Source organism: Phyllostomus hastatus, unplaced genomic scaffold (assembly GCF_019186645.2).
Source record: "Phyllostomus hastatus isolate PE091 unplaced genomic scaffold, TTU_PhHast_1.1 phas_contig_159, whole genome shotgun sequence".
NCBI lineage: Eukaryota > Metazoa > Chordata > Mammalia > Chiroptera > Phyllostomidae > Phyllostomus > Phyllostomus hastatus.
Window position 1 is genome coordinate 6,801,459 of NW_025333640.1, and position 21,046 is coordinate 6,822,504.

General features: G+C 41.1%; 1 protein-coding gene across 3 annotated transcripts in view; it reads right to left on the minus strand.

Moving 5' to 3' along the window:
- Positions 1 to 21,046, minus strand: part of KIF13B (kinesin family member 13B) — a 165,676-nt gene that overhangs the window by 20,300 nt on the left and 124,330 nt on the right. For all 3 annotated transcript variants that reach the window (XM_045831811.1, XM_045831810.1, XM_045831812.1), the window contains exons 33-37: positions 18,881 to 19,033; positions 18,037 to 18,114; positions 16,742 to 16,795; positions 8,617 to 8,728; positions 5,557 to 5,690 (exon numbers count right to left, since the gene is read on the minus strand). In XM_045831811.1, coding sequence (XP_045687767.1) covers positions 5,557 to 5,690; positions 8,617 to 8,728; positions 16,742 to 16,795; positions 18,037 to 18,114; positions 18,881 to 19,033 — 531 coding nt within the window. The remainder of the gene's footprint in view (positions 1 to 5,556; positions 5,691 to 8,616; positions 8,729 to 16,741; positions 16,796 to 18,036; positions 18,115 to 18,880; positions 19,034 to 21,046) is intronic.

Consider the following 21,046-nt stretch of genomic DNA (forward strand, 5'->3'; position numbering starts at 1 on the left):
GAAGGTCAAAGACAGCAATTTTGTCAGCTGTCACCTCGTCCAGTGCACTGTCTTTGTGTTTCTGGGACTCAGACAGGAATTGATTACAAACAAAAACAAATCTCCATAAAAATGAGAAACATAAGTCTTTATGAATATGGTCAAACAAAAAGATTTTGTGAAATATTAGAATCTTTGTTTCTAAATCTTCTGAATAAACCATTAACTTCTACCTTATAAGAAAAGATCCACGAGTCTTTTCAAATGCTGAAATATATGCTCCCCAACTGTAGCATCTTGATCTGAGAACCTGCTGATTCCAAAGAACAAGTTAATAAACATTAATCTTTTCATTAGAGTTTCACCGTGCTTGTATCTTTGCATGAAGGAGGGAACTGAACATTCTTGTTTGAAAATGTCAAGGACACTCTGATTAAAAGTACATTTTTGATAGTAATCATTCCTTCATTATACAACTTCTGCATCTCTTCCAACTAAGCAAACAAGAAAAATACGAGGAATGAGTGGAACAGGACCTATTCCATTCCTTGGTTCTTAACCGGGCTATTTTTACATGCTCAAAATCTTATTCTTAAAAAATAGAAGTGACAGAAATCCCAGCTTTTTTAAAGAGAGTACCCTGCTATCTATAAGTCATTGTGTTTATTCATAGTTGGGACCATTCCCTTCATTAATTTCACTTCTGTCATTCTATGCCTCTCCTGCCTCTGCCTCAGGAGCCAGCCTTCCATGGTTCTTCCCCGCCTTCGGTGCTGCTCTGCCGTGAGTGCTTACACAGCCAGCTCTCTCAGTCACTGTTTGGTCCAACTATAAATAACTCCTTTAATCTTCCCTCATAAATCATTTCTGACGTTACTCTCTGAAATCACTCCACTTGGTCAATGTATTTCTACTAGTGACATATCCAGAACCAAGTACAGTAATCTAAGCATGCTCAATTATGCCAGAGAGAACCCACAGGTAGTGGTTATTTAGGTGGGTTGGTGTTTTTCGGTATTGTTACTGTTTCAGAGGAGTTTTAAGGGTCCAAACTAAACTTGGACAGAAACAGGAAAAGGAAGAAGTTTTAATGGCTTTCACCATAGTTAGGTGGGAAATGGAGAGAGAAATGGTTTTAAACTGGATGAAAAGAGAAGGGGGGGGTAGGGGAGAAGTAAGAATGTGCTACCAAACACAGCCTGTTTGTCGATCCTCAAACCCCTTTGGGACTTTGGGGGGCTTGTGTGCATTGTTTCACATTATAAATCTTAAACAGTGTTATTTATTATCTTATTTATTATCTCATGAAATATTAGTATCAATATTTATCCCTTCCTATTAAAATTGATCCAAATTCTAATTTCTATTTTTAGGTATGTGCACTGATTTCTATTTTTCTGGGTTCTGTCTTGATGTTACTTTAAAACCTACACGTTCTAGCTACTAACTGAACTACCCAGCCAGACTCAATAATAATGCTTGCCTTTAAAAAAAAGAGAGTATGTGTAATCATATGCTGCTTTGGTAGAAGTACATTATTAAGAAGAGGAAGATAACAGTTGCACTATTTTCCAGCATAGTGGCTACCACATCACTTCCGGTCTCCCCGCTTTAAGCGAGGCGCTGGCAAGACTACTGCAGAGTGACAAAGCACCATCATGAGACAGAGCCGATCACCCTAGAACTGCAACGTCGGGAGTGAACCTAGGAGATCACAGAACCTCTTCCTCTGCTCCCTTTGACTCCTGGCAGTAAAGAAACTCTGAGGCACGAACTCATTGGAAATAAACCAAAGTTTTCCCTAGAAGACGTGGTGGCTCCACAAGGAGGGGAGGGCTGGATTATCAAAAAAAGTAAGAACCTCAACTTTTAGGTTTCAAATCCAATTTTCAAGTGAATGGGGTGCCATTAGAGTAAAAAACAGGAAATACTAAAGTAGCTAATACTACACCGTTCTTTTCACTGTCATTTTGAATTTCGCTGGCACTAAAGTGTTGCATTTCCAAGGATAAAAAAATACCATTTAAGTATAAGAACTTAAAGCATATTTAAAGTGACCCAAGTAATGGAACTTCTATATTCATATTGTCATTTAAAATTATAATTTATTCCTCTTAGAGTTTTAGCAGAGATAGTCATGAACTGAGATGAACACAAGCATCTTTGATCAATTAAACCCAAAATGATAAGCCACAGTGTCCTGTTTTAGGAGTGGTTTTTTAGTGGAACTGCACATCAGACTAGGAAAGCAAGTTCATCAGTATGTCTTGTATCTCAAATTCCCACTCAGATGTGACACTCTCACCTCTAACTGGAAACATAGTCCATACCACTGTATGACACCTGGTACAAGCTAACTATCCAATACAATCTACATACAGGTCACAATCAGTCAACCCACATATATTTTGTTGTCAACATGCCCCTGCCCTCAAGAATTACATTCCAGAGGGGAGATAATGAACACAGAGACACAACAGTGACTCTTGAGGAAAACATACAGGAGGGTAACACAGTGCGCTGTGGGCGGTGAAGGCTATTAGTTTAGTCTAGTTTGCCAGGGCCACTCCAACCTCAACGATGCTTCCTCAGAGCAGCCTTTCTTGGCCACTCTAGTAGTGAAACACTCTAAAGAGACCTAGAAGCCATATAAAAACTTGGGAAAACACAGTCCAAGTGGAAGGAAAAAACTCTTAAAACCAAAAAGAACTTCATGTGTTGCTGAGATTAGAAATGAACAAACAAAATATGGCTTAGTATGGTGAACAAAGAGGCGAATAAAGGGAATAAGAGTAAATAAATATCAGGGGATCACATCATATAGGTCACTGTCAAGCAGAGTGAGGAATTTAGATTTTATTCAGTTTCAGTAAGAAACAGTGGAAGGTTTCAAGCTATGAAATGTAAGGCTTTGGAAGGTCACTCTGGCTACTTTGTAACTGAGTGGCAGGCAGACCAAGTGGTAGCAGGTGCAACAGTCCAGAGAGGGTCATGGCAGGGTGAGTGACAGGAAACAGACACGGTCAGAAGGAACAACTAGAAGCGTACCTATGCAACGTTTACAGACGCACAGCTCCTAAGCTGTAAACAACTAGGTGGGTGTTTACACTACATACTAAGATGGGCGTGTCTTTTAGTAAGCATTCTGTGTGTTGGGAGTTGGCAGACTTGTGAGCTGAAACAAATAGTAATGTTTGCACTTGTGAAATGTGAATGCCTGATATGTAAGTAGAGAAGCTGACTGGCCAGGGAGATCCACAAAGCCAGAGCACACGGGCGAAGTCTGGGCTGGAGGGGGGAATGTGAACACTGTCAGTATATAAACAGTCAAAGCCATGGAACTGAACGACATTACCCAAGGAAAGAACTAGGTTTAGAAAGAAAAAGAAAAAGAGGGCCCAGGACAGAGCTCCGGGGCACCTATTACAGCCTGCCAGAATACACGGGCCTGGAAAGGCAATCAGGAAGGACACATCAGGTGAGGAGAGACAGTGCAGAGAAGACGTAGCTCCCTGGTGACCTTGAGAAAAGTTCCTTCAGTGGAGTGAGCAGTTCGCAAACCAGCCGGAATATTTTAGCTCCACTACTGGGCATCTTCGTTAAGTCCAGTTTTGTATTTATCTTTTCATTTATTTATACAATATAAAACCCTGAGGACCACTTCCCCAACAGCTTTGCTCATATGTGCTCAAACAATAAGCTGAATGAGTAAATGCTGCTCTAAGATATTCTAAAATAGTGCAAGATTAACTCTCTTAAATTGGACATCACAAATTAGTTATCCTCCAATCACTAGATTGTTCTTAATATGTTTCTAACACATTATTGTTCTTTGAAAAGAAACAACCACTTATTGTCAAAAGGTAAAAATAATTACTTATTGTAGCAGGTGATCTGACTTGTTAACACCAAAAACTCAGAGTGAAAAAAAAACTCAAAATAGTTAAAAAAATAATTATAACTATAGTAGACTAATGCAATGACTTCTTAATGCCATTCCAATTTCCTTTAATGTATATAACTCTATCTTCACCAAATAGCAATACAAAAATGGTAGTTACCAAACTTTAAAGTGAATATGAATCACCTTGGCTGCTTATAAGGGCAGTTATAAGGCACCCCAGGTAAAGTATGGGTTGAGATCAGGCTGTATATACTTTTTAGTTACCTTTTTTAAAAAAGTTACCATGGAGCCCTGGCTGGTGTGGCTCAGTGGATTGAGCACCGGCCTGTGAACCAAAGGATTGCTGGTTTGATTCTCAGTCAGGGCACATGCCTGGGTTGGGGGGCAGGTCCCCAGCTGGGGGAGTGAGAAATGCATGTTTCTCTCCCTTTCTTTCTCCCTCCCTTCCTCTCTCTCTAAAAGTAAATAAAATCTTTAAAAACAAGTTACTATGGAAATTCTGAAACAGTCCATGAATCATACTTAGCAAAATAATGATGTGGGAGTTTAGCACAGAACAGTGTCTATAATAACACCTGGAAAAAACATCTTTGCCCACCCCAACCCCACTAAGTATCGGACTTGCTATTTCTTTTAGCTCTCTTGGTCACAGATTCATTGTGGCATTTGTCAAGTACCTGTTGTATGCCTAAATGTAAACATTTCCAAAATCTCAATGTTTAATTTGTTCTTCCAGTATGTGTGCATGGATACGTATGTGTATGCTCATGTAACACTAGACTGGAAAATTATACATCCACACAGCAGCCATACAAAACTAAAACCATCACCCCTGCATCTGCATTCATAAACTCAGAAAATTCTTTTCAATAGTTAAGGTCCTTGTCTCAGACAAGGACTCAGCTGCATTTCTGTAACTTGAATGTTTAAGTGACTGTGGAGGAGCTGATGTCAAAAGACCTATTTCAACAGCTGAACTTGCACTGTATGTGTTTTTGAATGAGTATAAATAAATCCTCATTTATCATTTTCTGCTGAATTCACACCTATATAAGTCTAGAAATTGCATTTCCAATAGGCTTCCCATTCACCATCTCAGAAGAACAGTTCCCTGATTATTTGGAAAGCCCTTTAACATTTTCTCTAAAACTCATCCCAAGGCTAAGTTGGGTTGTACAGAACAGAAAAAGGGGAAATAATACAAATGATCACTTTTAATATTTTAAGTGAAAGAACAGGTAAACCACAGTAGAGGAAAGAGAGGTTGAGTGGCAAGGACAGTAATGATATGAAATTGTTTGAAATAAGAAATGAAATCAAGAATTAAAAATAGAATTACATTTTCTGTTTGGCAATACACAAGCAACACTAAGTGCACTTCATAAATTTTACTATTGTTGCTCTAAGTGATATTACCATAAATCACATTAGTAGTGCACTTGGCATTTTTTAAAAGCAAAAAGGATTGAGAGTGTCAATAAGTTTAAACAGCTCTGTTATCTCTGAAGAGAGTGAAAGAGAAATTATCACAAGCTTTTACCAGGTCCAAGAGCCCAGCTCTAATGCCCCTCATTGTTGCCATCACTCTCCCCCCAGCTCCAGGGCAACCAGAGCGTCCCTCTGCCAGCAACCTGTTACGGAAAAGGTTCACTGCTGCTTCCCTGGAGCTTTACCTGGTGTGCTCGTGGAGACGGCTGTTTGCCCCTCTTCTCATCGCGAACGGGGAAGAGAGACTTGAGCAGCTTTGGCATCTGCGGCACAAAGGATTTCACTGGATTCAAGTAGGAGGCCGCTAGGCTACTAAGTCCTGTCAAAAATATTGGAAGGAAAAGAGATAAGGCAAAAACAATTACATAGACATTTTCTTTATTGTAAACTTGACAAGTACCATTTGTAAGCAAATCTAACAACATAAATCGAAAAAGGTTATCTTCTAAAAATTAATATTAAAAACCCAGTATTATTATAGTTACCCCCTCAGGCATGTTGGGGTCTCCTTTTCCAATTAAGGAGCAGCAACTGGGGTAACTTCTAAAATTTTCTAATCTCCAGTGTCCTTGTTCGTAGGCAGAGGGTAATCCAACCCCAGTCCTTGTCACTAACTAGTTCAAGTACTAACTTCTGCCCTGGAGTAAAACAGGGCTTTTCATTTTTAAATCACATAACTGACGACACACACGTGCACCACTCCGCCATCTGGACTTTAAACCCTTCGAAGTCAGGGACTATGTCTTATTCAACTTTAGAGTTTCATGCTATTTCCTGCATGAAAATGATGACACTGACCTCTGAGGAAGAGAGTACTGTTTAAGTTGTTTTTAGAAGGGAGGAACAGAGGTCCTGAACCAACCGCCTTCTTGCCTGCTTTTCACTACTAAAGGCTGAGATCAAATGGGCAGATAATTGCTTATGATATAAGATTTCTTTCCCCTTAGTGGATAAAACTAATTTTTAGGAAAATCTAATCCAACTCATAAATGATAAAACACTGTATCCTTATAAGTGAACAAACAAATATAGGAATACCTAAAAGCCAAAAGAGGAAATAAAATCAAACACTACAAATATTTTCCTTTTCTTTTCCTAGGAATAACTATTTTATTTATAGCTACGAGGGCCTGTACAAAGCTCTATTTTTCCCCACGTGGTTTCTTTCTTTCTTTTTTATTTTTCAATTACAGTTTACATTCAATATTATTTTGTATTAGTTTCAGATGTACACCTTAGTGGTTAGAGTATATGACTGTCTAAAACATTTTTCAATTAAAAAGGAAGAGAAAAGGAAGTCACAGTGAAAAAAAATAGGCCAAAGAGAAACCAATAGCAACATGGAAGATATAACAATAATGTTAGATGTAAAGTAACTAAACATGTAAAATAATTAAAAGGCAGAAATTGTCAGAGCATATTTAAAATAATAGCTAGTCCTCACTATTTACTCTCTATAAACAATCACTTTTAATTTAAAGACAAATACAGGCTAACATTTTAAAACCTGAGAAAAAGATACACCCATGCAAACAACAAGCAAGGGAAAGTTGATGCGGCTGTATTAATAAGCAAGGCATATTTCAAAGTATCTTCTACCAGGGATCTACAGGGACATTTCATAATGAGAGATGTTGCTTCTTCAGGGGGAAAAGAACAATCCTCAATGAGTATATGCCTAGTAACAGAGTTTCTGAGTGCATGATGCAAAAACTGAAATAATTAAAGGGAAAAACAGACAATTTTCCTTTTTTTAAGTATATTTTATTACAGTTGTCCCACTTTTTCCCCCTCTGCCCTCTCCACCTGGTACCCCCTTCCCTCCAGCAATCCACCCCCTTAGTTCATGCCCATGGGTCATGCTTATAAGTTCTTTGGCTTCTCCATTTCCTATGCTATTCTTAACCTCTCCCTGCCTGTTTTGTACCTACCAGTTATGCTTATTCCCTGTACCTTTACCCCATTCTTCCCTCTCCCCCTTCCCCTCCCCACTGATAACCCTCCATGTGATCTCCATTTCTGTGATTCAAAAACAGACAATTTTCACAATCATATTTGGAGATTCAATGCCTTCTTTTAGTGACTGATAGAACAAATGGAAAAAAATCAATAAGGATGGAGATTTGAGATTATCAACCACTTTGACCTAATTGCTATCTAGAACATGATGCCCTGAAACAGAAGAGACATTCTTTTCAAGTATAAATAGAATGTTCACAAGATAGAACAGTCTCAAAAAATTTCAAATGGTGGAAATATTAGAGTTTATTCTCTAATTATGATATTAAATGAGAAACCAATAAGACTCCCCTGATATATGAAAATAAATGAACATGCTCAATCATCCATGGCTCAGAAAATAAATCAGAGGGAAATCAGAAAATATTTTGAATATAATAATGAAAGCACAGCATGCCAAAATCTGTGAAATGAAGAAATAACAGAAATCAATGAAACAGAAAATAAAACCAAAATTTAGTTCTGTGAGAAGACTATGAACACTGATAAACCTATCTCAAAGTATTCAAGAAAAACATAAAGAAAACAAAAATTATCTATAGGAGAATAAAAAAAATCATAGATCTTACAAATATTAAAGGGGCAACAAGGGAACACTGAAACAGTTATTAGCATAAATTTAATAATTTAGATGAAATAGGAAAATCCTTGAAAAATGCAACTTACGAAAATGGACTCAGAAGGAAACGACAAAAAATTAAGCAACCCTATATTAAAGAAAGTGAAGTTATAATTTCAAATCTTCCCACAGAGAAAATTTCAGGCCCAGGGAATGTCCTTGGTGAATCCTGTCCAACAGTTAGGGAAGGAGTTAACACCACACTTACAAAACCTTTCAGAAAAAAAAAATGAGAAAATATTTCCCAAGTCGCTTTATGAGGCCAACAGGATCAGGCCACTAAAGCTACCAAGGACACTGTTATTATGAGAGAAGTACCGACAGACATTCGCTGTAGTCACATGCACAAAGACCCTTAAAAGGCTAGCAAAAGGAAATGTAGGTGTAAAGGATAGCACGTCATGCTCAAGGGCATTTGTCACCAGAATGCAAGCCAAGCTCAACTTTCAAAACTCAATGTAATTTAACCTGTAGAGGCAAAGGGGAAATCCCAGATGGGCATGAACTGGTACGACGGTGGTTACCTGATAGGACGTCCTGATTTAAACTATTTCTGAAAGCTGTTCAAATTTCATGACAGTGATTGACAACTACAAACGGGACTTACCTGGGTCAGGAGAATGGTTATTTTGGGGACCACCAGGGAGGGCTGGGGCCACTGGAGCTGCTCCCCTGGAAACCATGATCTGCGATACATCCTGTTGACTCTCCCACCGGCCCTATTAAGGACAAAATTGGAAATTTCAATTCAAATCAATCATTTAACAACAAAAAAAAATCTAAAGATATTTAAGAAAAAAAACTGTTATACATTACTAAAGCTTTATTCCTTTGAGAGGACATGATCAATATGATTACATAAGTACTTTTCCTCTTGTACACTGCATCTTCTTTACAGTATTAATTTCCCTAATAATGGTGACACCTCACACCTGGATTCCCCTCCAGTTTACCACATGCAGTCTCCTCAGTTCCCTCCTAACATTCCTCCAACTACACCGAGTTGCTTCCCACAAAACATGCACATATCATCACACTCCTTCTGAAATCCTCCCTACGTTCTGCTTCCTGCTCTTCTGCCTCAAGGTGCCCTTTTCCATCGCAGGTTCCTCCTGAAACCCAGAGAAAACTCGAGCGGTGGTGGGTGTCTCTCTTTTCCAGGTGTGTCTCCTTCCACCCGTGCACATATCATTCACAGAAGTAAAAAATCTCGAACAGTGCAGTACCACGCTTCTCATTTTAAGTAGACATTAAAGATAAGTTCCAGGAAAGCCCAAATCAAGTAATCACAAAATCCCAATAATGGAAGTCTCTGAATTAACAAGTTTTATTGTACTCTCAACTTATTTTATAAATGCTCATTACAGAGATTTTGTTGCATAACACCAGAACAATGCCTGCCAGGCAGTGGATTCATTTACAATTCTGATACTTGTGGTGAGGCATAAAAATGGTGACATCATCAAAGCACTTTTAACATCAGTCTCATCGAGGGAAAGAAGTAAACCCCAACCAAATATCACAGGTACAAAAACACCCCAGCAATGGAGATGAGATGCAAATCTTTTAAATGTTTTAGGTTCCTCTGTGATCCTCTGATAATCACTCTGACTTCTATTTCACTGGAGTTAAATAAAGGTATTTTATATTAATTTAGGCCAGTGTTTCACAGATGAGCAACCCTAACGACCACCCAAGTTTTCATTAGTAATCGCCTGCAAAGCCTGTTTCCCACTGCTCCTGAAGATGGATGGAGGTGGAAAAGATCTCTTAGGGTTCAGATATGTATTGGAAACCTATCTGCTTTTAGCAGCATCGTAAGTACTGATCATAAAATCAATAATCCCTAAGTGATCTGGATTCTGTTTACCTTGGAGAACACTTTTCCTTAGGAACACTCTCAGCACTTGATATTTTAAAAAATGGTATGATGCCTAGCATCAGGAAGCAAGGAAACAAAACAGACACGAAGGGATGACTCGGAAAGCCATGACTTCTGAAATACTTCACGGCAGGAGCAACTGCTTTACTATGAATCACACAATGATTTACATACGTTAATGCTTCATTAATGTTTTTTGCATTTACATTTAATTATCCATCTGGGAAACTACAGCTCTGTGTATTCCAGGATGTTACAGTCAGGTGGCTGAACACTAAGGTCAATCTCTTTGGAGCTTTGCAGAGGAGAAGCCTCATGCTTTGTTTACAGTGTTAAGCTCATGCAAGGTTGTTCTGAAGACAACTTAATCTGAGAATAAATTTATTTTCAGATTTTAGATTTTTCTGCCTTCTTTGGCAGCTGACAGAGTGGTATTCTGTCCCTTAGGAAAACTAAGTAGCTGATTTGGAGTCAGCACCTTGGCTGTTTGGTGTATAATAGTCCAATGACAAATAATGTAGGTATCACCTCTCCCCCAAGTGCTCTTGGGGCGCTGCTAGCTTCCCAAGTAATTTTTCCCAGTTGACATTCCCACACACAATGCTACTCCCAAAGCAGAATGAAAGCAACAGCTCTCACTGTCTCATATATTCAAATATCTCAAGTGAGAACATTTGAAAGGATGCACACAGTACCTTAATTAATACCGCCTTAGCCATATTGCTAGCCCTATCGGATAATAAAAAACGGAGACACATTTCACTTCATCCATCTACCTTAACTGTCATCTTAACCTTCAGCAATCTCGAATGCTAGCTGTTCCCAGGTCTCGCCAACCAGACACAAGGACACAGATCGTCTCCAATCACTCTGGGATAGATGGAGCTCTGCTTCCGAGGGGACAACAAATTTGGATGAAAAACCAGGTACATGCTCCTCCCTCCTCTCAGACGCGGGCAGACCTCTGGAGAAGCACTCCGCTGGCATCACTCGCTCCATTCTGTCTCCCCTGCAGTACACGTCCCACCCTCTCGCCAGAAATGAAACCCGTGGTTCAGGGGCTAGCTATACACACTGCCCCCTGGGGACAAAGCATTTGTGTCTTTCCAATAAATTATATATGCTTGATGTTCTAGAGTAATTCTCCCTTTACTGACACGCTGGGGTTGTCGGGGGTGGGGATCAAAGCATCTCGGTTAAAGGTGCTTCTGAGGGAGATGAACTCAGGACAACAAGTAAAAAGCACCTGGCCAGACAATGGACCACTGGACTGTTCTGCTCTCTTATGAACTCAGTTCTCAAAGTAAAAGAGTTTGGTGATTTGTTTTTTGTTGTTGTTGTTGTATATCTTATACCACAGTAATCTACACCCCACCACTTTAAATCTAAAAAGATAAGTCCGTGATCTGTTTCTAACATTCTGCCTTGTCTATCAAACTTCAGAATCAGCCTAGATGAGGGGACAAGAAAGAAAAACTCTGGCCTCGTTTTGAATTCCCACATTAGCGTCACACGTTTTAGGGATTATTTGTGCTCCCAGGCACAAATCTGGGAAATAAAACCCTCTTCGAGACAGCCGTTATTTGTAACAAGCACCGTGCTGAAAGGCAAAACTGAACAGGGAGAAACACAGGAGTCTCTCAGCTGGCTTGAGAATGCGGTTTGGTCCCTACATGCCCTCAGCCTATTATGGCTCTTCTGACAGAGATTCTGCGGGTTTTCTGTAAAGATGTCTGTTTTTCATCAGAAAAATAACAAAGATGTAATAAAGAGAAATGACATTCCAGATACAAAGGTGGCTTCTAATGTGACTAAAGAAGTGTTCACATCTGGCATCAGCCTTTACCAATTAACTCACTCACTGATGGCAGTTCTCAGGAAGGTAATGTGTGCAAAACACACAGTTCAGTTTTGTTAACCAGAGAGATACTCATTCAAGCTTCTGGCTGCTTTTAATTGCATCAAAAACTCCAATCAGAAGATGGTGTCACTGTCTTCTGATACACTATCTTACTAGCTTATTAAAAAAACATAATTCCATCTAAACTGGCTTTAGAAATACCAGTATTTCAATGTTGACAGTGTTCCATGAATTGCAAAAGGTTTCAACACACAGCAAATTTTTAGATGAAAAAACAATCTGCTGAAATCAGCTCTGCACCTAAATGTGAGCCCATCCTGGTAGACTGGTCATAAAATGTTTGCTGCTTCTCTGGCTGGTGTAGCTCAGTGGATTGAGTGCCAGCCTGCAGACCAAAAGGCCACTGGTTCAATTCCTGGTTAGGGCACATGCCTGGGTTGCAGGTCAGGTCCCCAGTTGGAGACATGCGAGAGATTACCGATTGATGTTTCTCTTGCACATTAAAGTTCCTCTCCCTCTCTTTCTCCTTTCTTTCCCCTCTCTCTAAAAATAAAAGTAAATAAAACCTTTTATTAAAAAAGTTTGCAAAATTTTCCTTTGATCTATAAAAAAACTGCCTTAATAATCATGATGAAATATCCAGTAACAGTAAACAGCAACATCACTGCAATTACGGGTATTTTATATTTTTAACTGAAAAGCTTATTAAGAATGATTTCTTGTAGGCCCTGAGGTAACTTAAAAGTTGGGAGTAGTTAATAAAATTAAATGTTGATGGTGCTCAGTGAAACTACTGCAACTGTAATATGTGTCAAGCATCAGTAAAGAAGAGAACGCAAGACCTAACCAGCCAGAACCAAAGTGCTCCAGGTCAGACTGAGGTTGTTCTCAGGACCCCCACGACCTCCTCTCACCTCCCCGGCCCTATCAGACTCCCTGTTCCCGCCCCTGTCTCACCTCTTAGTGTTGCTCTGCTTCCAAATGATCCATCTTTACCATTATATTAAAACTGAAAATCAGGAGAGAAAGGGAGACCTGAACTACTCTGTTGCCATTCCTGCTTTGACACATCTTTTCAGCGAACCTAAATGGTCCAATCCCACCCGGGGAAGACACTGCACATCAAATTCTTCCTGTGTAATTCTGATGGTGTCCGACAAGATCGGGAGAAGAACACATAGATTAATGTAAACAAAAAAACCAGAAAAAAGGGTATGCAAGTTTGCAAGGTAGATGTAACTGATGTAATTATAATTTTCAATTACTTTAAAACAAGTTTTCTAGCATTTTAAGCAACATCAAGTCCAGGGTAAAATTATACTTCTGACTCAACTCTCTTTAACATTATGTACTTTTGTACAAAAAAACCCCAGCTGACTAAAGCCTTAGTGTATCCTGGTGATATACTAACTTTATATACTAAATTTCCACATTGGTACCTGGAGGGGTTGCTAGTTATTTTTACAGCTGCATGGCATCCCATTTATTTAGTTGTGCATGTGTGTGTACACCCAGGCACAGATAACATGTATTTAAGTGGACTAAACCAAGGGACATTTAGTTTGTTCTTAATCATCTGCAATGAAAAACCATGTTACAGTGGACACCCTTATATACAGGCCAGTTCACATGTATATAAGCACTACTGCTATGTAAAGGGATTTAATAGGATTTGGATAATGTGTATGTCTATTAGTTCAAACCCTACCCAATCCTGAGGAACTTTATTATGGGCAGCGTTAATAACAAACTTTGAACTCAAGGCAATGCCATATTTGAAGATGTTGTTCATTGTTTCATTTAAAAGGCCACAGGGAGAACTCTGTTCTTTGCTATTAATGGTGGTGGGGTGGGGAGAGGTTCTTTTTTCACTAGTAAGAAAATAAAATTTTAAGAATATTTATTTCGGCCCTGGCTGGCATAGCTCAGTGGATTGAGCGCAGGCTGCGAACCAAAGCATCGCAGGTTCGATTCCCAGTCAGGGCACATGCCTGGGTTACAGGCCACGGCCCCCAGCAACCACACATTGATGTTTCTCTCTCTCTCTTTCTCCCTCCCTTCCCTTTCTAAAAATAAATAAAATCTTTTAAAAAAAGAATATTTATTTCCATTGAAAATCTTTTAAGATGCTCTGCTTTGGATGACAGAACTACTGAGGGGCCCCTCACCTGCAAACGAGGGAGCCGCTCTGTACTCCCCACTGACGTGAGCCCAAAACTGAAACTTCATGGCTTTGTATTCCTCCCGCTTTGTTCTCTAACATCACAGTTACAACCCTCCATCACATGTATGTCCTCACTTATTACGCAGGCCTGCCCATAAAAAGCTGTCTCAGAACAGTTTGCCTCTGCCTTTCCCCTAGCGAAAAGCAAAAGGTCTCTCTAATTTTATGTGAACATTCATTCACCCTGCAGATCTGGAGATAGGCGAGAAGGCAAGTGATGCCCACGGGACGTGATGATGCTGACCGAAGCCCAGCTACAGGAGGAAACCGTTCAGGGCTCGTGGCTGCCAGGAGTTCAAAGGAAGACACAAAGAGAGGCCCACGGCTGAGCTGGCACCTCCGCCCTCCCTGAGGACCTCCAGTGTTTGTCAGAGGGTGGGACTGCTGTGCTTGGGGAGAGCCAGGAGAGGCCGAGTTTGAGAAAGACCACAAACTGGGGAGGAAAGGGTATTTAATTCTTCTGAAGTGCACGACAACTTAAACTGCATACTGCAATGGAGTGGGGAAACGATGACACGAGGAAAGTCTGAGAGGAAGGAAGGAAGTCAGACCTCCCTCGTCTTTGCTAAACTCCCCAGGCACGCCAAGAAAGAAGACACCAAGATGGCTCAGACACGTGAAGTCCTGGCAGAGGAACAAAAATGTGTCATGTTGCATTATTTAAATGACGTGTCCCGCTAACTTCTCCCCAGTCCTTCACAGAAACTGCCCCGGGAAAGGGCTCCAAAAACTCTTAACTATCACATCAAAATAGTCTTTCCAGTCGTGTTACAGTCTCTAAAGAATCTGGACGGAGTCCTTAAAGCCTTTCTCCCCGTTTCCAAGCCACGCTGCCTCCTGGGTCTCCTTTCCTCTGGGAGGACTCCAGTCAGTCACCCTGGCCGGCTTCTGCTCCTGCCCTTGCCGTCATAGCTTCCCCCTTGGGACAGAATCCCTCCCACTAGTTCAGCTGTGCCCTGAGCTCCCAAAGCCGTCCTCACTCCAGGCTTCCAGATGCCTGAACCAGCACAGACACCTTAATGCCAAAAACTGAACTAAATCATTTTATTCCCCAAGCCTGTCTCTCCCACAGTTCATCTCTGCAGAGTCGCCCAGAAACCCAGATGTCACCCTAGTCTCCTCCCTTGCTCAACTTCATTCTTCATGCCCACAGAATTCTGGAGATTCTATCTCCTTATTTATTGTCAATCTCTCTTTCCCCTCCCCACTGCTGAATCTCCTCCTTTACCTTATCTCGCCACCCTCCAATTAAAATTTTTTGCACACCTTTGCACTGATAACGGCATAAATTTGTACTGCCTACATTATTCTAATGTAATTTTACGGGTCATACCCAGGAACACAAGTGGGGTTTAGGTGAACTGGTAAAAACTGCCTTTGCAATTCCAGCGTGAACATGTTATTGCCCTGTTCCTGCATCAGTGGCTCCCGACTCCTCCTCTGCGCCTTGGCACCTCACGCCAGAACTTACAGTAAGGCCCCTTTTCTCTGTGTCCCACCCCACTGCACGCCCTCTGCTTGACTCACACTGCATGTACTGTCACCCACATAGCACGCGTGTTCACCCCTCTGGGCAGCGTTCACGCTGCTGCTCCAAGTCCTGCCCTGCCTGGGGGATGGGGGGCTTGTCATCTTTTCCGCATGAAACTTACAGGAGTTGTCTCCTCTCTGCCCTCTCTTGACCCCTTACTCCCTCCCCTGGGTCCCTACTCTACCTAGTAGGGTTCCTATCACAGCATCCATGTTCCTTTATTCTATTTATCTGGTGTCAGTGAAGCACAGTGATTTTCTTTCAAGTAGATGCTACTATCTTCTTCATTTACACATAAGGAAATGAAAGGAAAATAGAAAAGGTGAAGACATTTTGGCCACAATTTCCAAGAAACTTTAAAAAAATGCCATCTAGTTTATCTCTGAAAGATTTTACACATACATATCATATTTTTATTTTCATTCTATATCCATCCTTTGAATAATTATGTCTGAAAAGTTTGTGATATAGCATAATATAGGAATGCTAAATGTTTCAAAGCAAACATTCAAATGTTACCTACAAAACTGGTAAGAATTTTTCTTTTTTTTAATTATATTTTGAAATCACTGCCTGATATCAGACTATTTTATATAACACCATTCACTTTTAACCTCCTCAAGGATTAAGATATCAAATACAGAGCATGCTACCCACATTTGAGAGGACCAACATCTGACTAGGGCCTTCAAAAGATATCGGACAAAAAAACCGTAACATGACATTTAGTTATGACGATTTCAAGATATCCCTTTAAGTAAATAATAATGACTTATCTATGCTTAAAACTCTGTTAAATTGGGGAAAGCTATTTTAACAGGTAAATAAATTCCAGCTAACAGATTTTCTGTTCTCTTAACTTTCTTTCTTCTAACAAAAAAAAATACTAACTTTCAGGTATACTTTTCTTATTCCTCATACATTTTCCATCATTATATCAATATTTTACTATTAAAAACCTGATTTGAAGTTCCTTTTCTGACACAAACAGAAGAGTATTTTAAACAGAAATATGAACTCACTAACCAGTTTAACCCCTATGAATTTAGAGTAACAAGAAGGTCTGTTAACTCATATTCTGACTGTCAGATAAAAGAAATGACCTGTGAACACACTCCACCAGGCCTCCCGTGCACGGCAGGGTAGGAGAGCTTCCGGACGACAAGGCGAGGGTGTGACCTCTGGGAAAGAGTCTGAGACTGACGGAGGGTGGCTCGGAGCACGGAGCACGTACCTTGTTGCTGCCTAGGCTGCAGGTCGGAACGAGGTCTTGTCGGCTGCCAGACAGCTGAGGAAGGAATAAAGGGCGATTAGTCCTGGCTGTGTGAAGGCACGCAGACCTGCGGTCCTGGAAATCAGGACGGGCGGACGGCAGCACGGAGGCTGTCAATGGCCAACGGGGCAAACTCAGACTCGTGGCCTCTGCCACATTGTGAGGCACGTGTTTTTTTAACTGAACTGGTTATCAACAGTTTTATGATGGTGGCTTATACAAGATCAGATATCCAGTGTCCACTGAGGCAAGGACCAACTGGGCCTAAGTAACAAATCATTCATTTGCTTACCCCTCCCATTTAGAAGATACCAGGTTACTGGTTATCTTACCCTATCCCGATCTTCGAGTCTGTTTCCTGGGTATTCGCAGCAAATGTATACAAACAAACCATTTCTTTTAAACCACAGGAGATTCTAATACCAAATCTCTGTATATATCAGTCCACTTTAATATATCCTTTTCTGATGGAATGAGAAGATATTAATGTTGAATTACAGTGATATTTCTTAATCTCTGAGAACACTCCCAGTCTTTCAGTCAGAGACCATTCAGTCACTCAGGGGCCCCCTGTCACTACCGTCTCTCAAACGCTAAGGCTGAGGGTCAGCTGCCTTTCGTCACAATGCTTGCCCTGTGGTTTTTCTTGGTGTGAGGTTTAGACAAAGGCAGAATGCTCCTCAGATCCGTATCTTTATCGAAAGTAAGAGAAGGAGAGACAAATCACAGGGTCACAGCATACTTCTTTGTGAAGAATTATTTGTATGCTTAATATGCACATAAATTATACATTTATGTTTTGAAAAACAGCAATAAGCTTAAGACAAACCTAACTTTTTTACCCATTTATACTATCCTGTAAGCAAGTGAGCTTATAACCTAGCCCAGGCTTCTCCTCAATTTAAATATAATTAAGCTCAGAAAATTCAAATGGCTCTCCCTCGGCTCTTGGCCGGTTTTGCTCCAGTTCAGCAAACACCGAACTCCTGGTCACCAAGCTAGGTACTGGGGATATGAGGATACATGAGAAATGCTGGAGAGACACTCACACGAGTACCCTCCCCCGGACACTAGTGAGGACCATGACAAAGGCATGCCAGGTGCTCCAGGGAGGAGAACAGGGGCACTCCAATCAGCTCAGAAAAGGAAATGATACCCAAGATGGGATTTAAAGGATGGCAAAGAGCTCCTCAAGGAAAGGGGAGCAGAGAAGGGAGATCATAAGCAGGGCACTGTACGGGCCTCCAGGTACTCACTCTGTTCACGCTGGGAGAGCTGATGCTCCGCCTACTCAGCTTCCCTTTTCCTGTCAGCTGCTCCTTCACTGCAACTTCCTGTCAGTCGGGAAACAGAGGAACACTACCTGTTAGAGACATACCCCGCAGCCACTGTCAAAGGCAAGCTATGAGCTACCTTCCACAGATAACACTTTCCGAGTTCTGTAGAGGACAGCGCTGCCTGCACCAGAGGAATGGCCCACCAGCGCCGCCGTGCACTGCTGGAAGTGCGTTATACAGCTGACAGGCGAGCCAGACCATTCTCTCCTTCACCTACTGACACCCCCTCCAGCTGACACAAGTCAGTTCCTGAGAAAGATCATGAAAATTAGACCACTCACTGTTATTCTTCATCAGCGTGTTTGGTTAAAAAATAAAAGGTCTTAATGTTGCTAGGTAAAATGAGGTTTAGGGTTTCCCTAAGGATTAAGTTTATTACTGATGGAATTTGTTCTCCCAGAACTTCTAGAAACTTCTCTAATGATACAGCAGGCGTATCCAGCTAAGCAAAGAAGGGCCCACTGTGCCTCATTACTGCATATTTCTTCAGCAACATTACTTCTCCGTATGAAAGAATTTTTAAAATAGTTCTTTAGCCAGCAAGAGTTAAATATTTTCTCCCATTACTTCAAGGTAACTAGATATCATTTAGTGTCCTAGAAAAAGCAACTTTCCAAATGGAGCTTTTGTATCTTCAGAGACTGCACTGGCAGGGTCAAGCTGAATTGCTATGCCCCACGTAAACAGATGCTCCCCGAGTTTACACGTAACAGTGTTGTGAGCTGCAGGAAGCCACACACGGGATCGGGCCCCACTGGCTGACCTGGCGCAGGCGGTCTAAAGTGAGGAGATTCTCCACAGCCAGCACGCTTCTGAGGTATTTCTCAATATACGCCTCTGAGTCAGCAGAAGCCGTGTTTTCAACATTAGCTGCCATTCTTGCTAATGTTTCTCGTTCCTCTACTCCCTGGGCATCCTGGAGAATGGAAGGTTGTGTATTAAAATTGAATACATTGCAGAAGAAAACATTATAAAAGCTTCTCGATCTGCGCAAACACACACACAAACATACACCGAGTACTGAACTAATGAATGGGATGTATTCCCAAGTTCTATTTTAAAGTAAGCTTTGGGAGCTCAAAATGTATTTTCCCACAGAAATCCATGTATAAATGGTGGTCAGGTTGCCTTGAAAGGCTAGTTAAACAGCATAGCTGAAATACCACGTTCTCAACAAAAACTGTTCTGTATTTTATTTCCATCGCAAACAAAGACATTACAGGTTAGAAAGGATTTGGTGGGCTAGCTGGAAATGTAACCACCACAACATTTCAGGAACATATCTTACAGGGCAGGAGAGAAGAATGGGGAGCTGGGGTGACCACTAAGCAGGAGTGGGACCCAAACGCCAGGCACAGGCCAATGTGGGTATGGAGGATGAGAGTGGGAAGAGGCTGGGTTCCCACGCGGGCACTCGGAGGCCTGCTACAGACTGCATGTCCAAGACACGGCAGCCCCCACCACGGGTGTCCCTCCTCAGCGCCGGAGTGGCAGAGAGGAGGAGAAGCAGGAGACCAAGAGGAGAAGCATCTAGGCCAGTGCCCGCTGTGCTTTCTGGTAGAGCCCGACCCGCTCCTCCGCCGTGGGTGGGCCGTGTGTACAAACGGGGTATTCACAAGTCAGGGGGAGAGTTTGCTAATGTGTTTAATCAGGCCAAGCAAACTTAGGTCATAACAAATCACTCTGCTCAGGGAAAATCAGATATTTCACTTGTGAATTTGTTATAATAATGTCAAAAACTACACAATATATATCCATATGTCATTACAACTTAAGATGTCATCAACTTTAAGGGGAAAAAACATCATTTATATACTTCTAAGGAGAAAAAAATTCTGCCGAAAGATTTTAAGATATCATCAGTTATAAGACACATTCTAACTTCAAAAATATTTTTAAAAATGTAAATGAACATTAGAACAGAGAAAATGAAAATAAGGAAGAATTTGGAAGATGGCAAAACTTTTGACTCCTATAATAATGTATCTGAGCCTTTTAATAACCTGGAAAAGAAGAAATCACCTTCCTTTTGTAGATGAGGAAAGAGGAAGGCCAGGTAATTAGCAAAAGAGGCAAGACTAGAACTTCCATCTCCTGCTTCTGATAGAGTGCGTATTTTTTTTAACCACTCAACACAACACTTTTTGGTGTCCGAAGGCAACAGACATTATCCTGATTTCCTAAGAAAGGGGAACCTGAGTTTCAAGAAATGCATCTATCTCCATGCTACCTACACACTTATCAGGATATAAAACATTCCATTTGCCTCAGGAAGTTCATTTATGAGCTTCACCGTCAATCCCTAGCCTTCCTCAAGACACAATAATTTCTTTGACCGCAGACGTTAAGAGTTCCACCTGTTTAAAGTTTCAAATGGAATCATACTGTTTTGTGTTTAGCTTCTCTAACTCAGCGTCGTGACTCTGTGACTCAGCGTCATTCATGCAGTTCATTTCTTTGCATAGCTGGGCAAGATTCCACAGTGTGGAGGTACCACAGTTTATTTCCCATTCATCTGTGGATGGGCATTTGGGTTGTCCCAGTTTCAGGTTATTCTGAATCAGCTGCTACGAATGCTCTTATGCAAGTTTGTACAGACACACGCTTTCCTTCTCTCGGGTAAGGGCGCGGAAGAGGAATTATTGGGCCGTGGGGTATCATTCTGTACTCCCACCAGCAATGGAAGCAACTTTGTTGCTAATTACAAAGAGAGGGGAGGGTGTTTCTTGTTGCCCTCTGGCCTACGGCCCCTTCTTGCCACCAAGCTTCTGCAGTATCATAGGATTGGGTAATGTGAAAATAAAGCCTGCCGACTGAGATGCTTAGCTAATTATTAGCAGGCAGCCCAATCACATGAGGTTGTATGTTTTTCTTTCAGCTGATTCCCCCACATTTCTTCCCTTTAAAGCCGGATCACCCGAAGTATAAG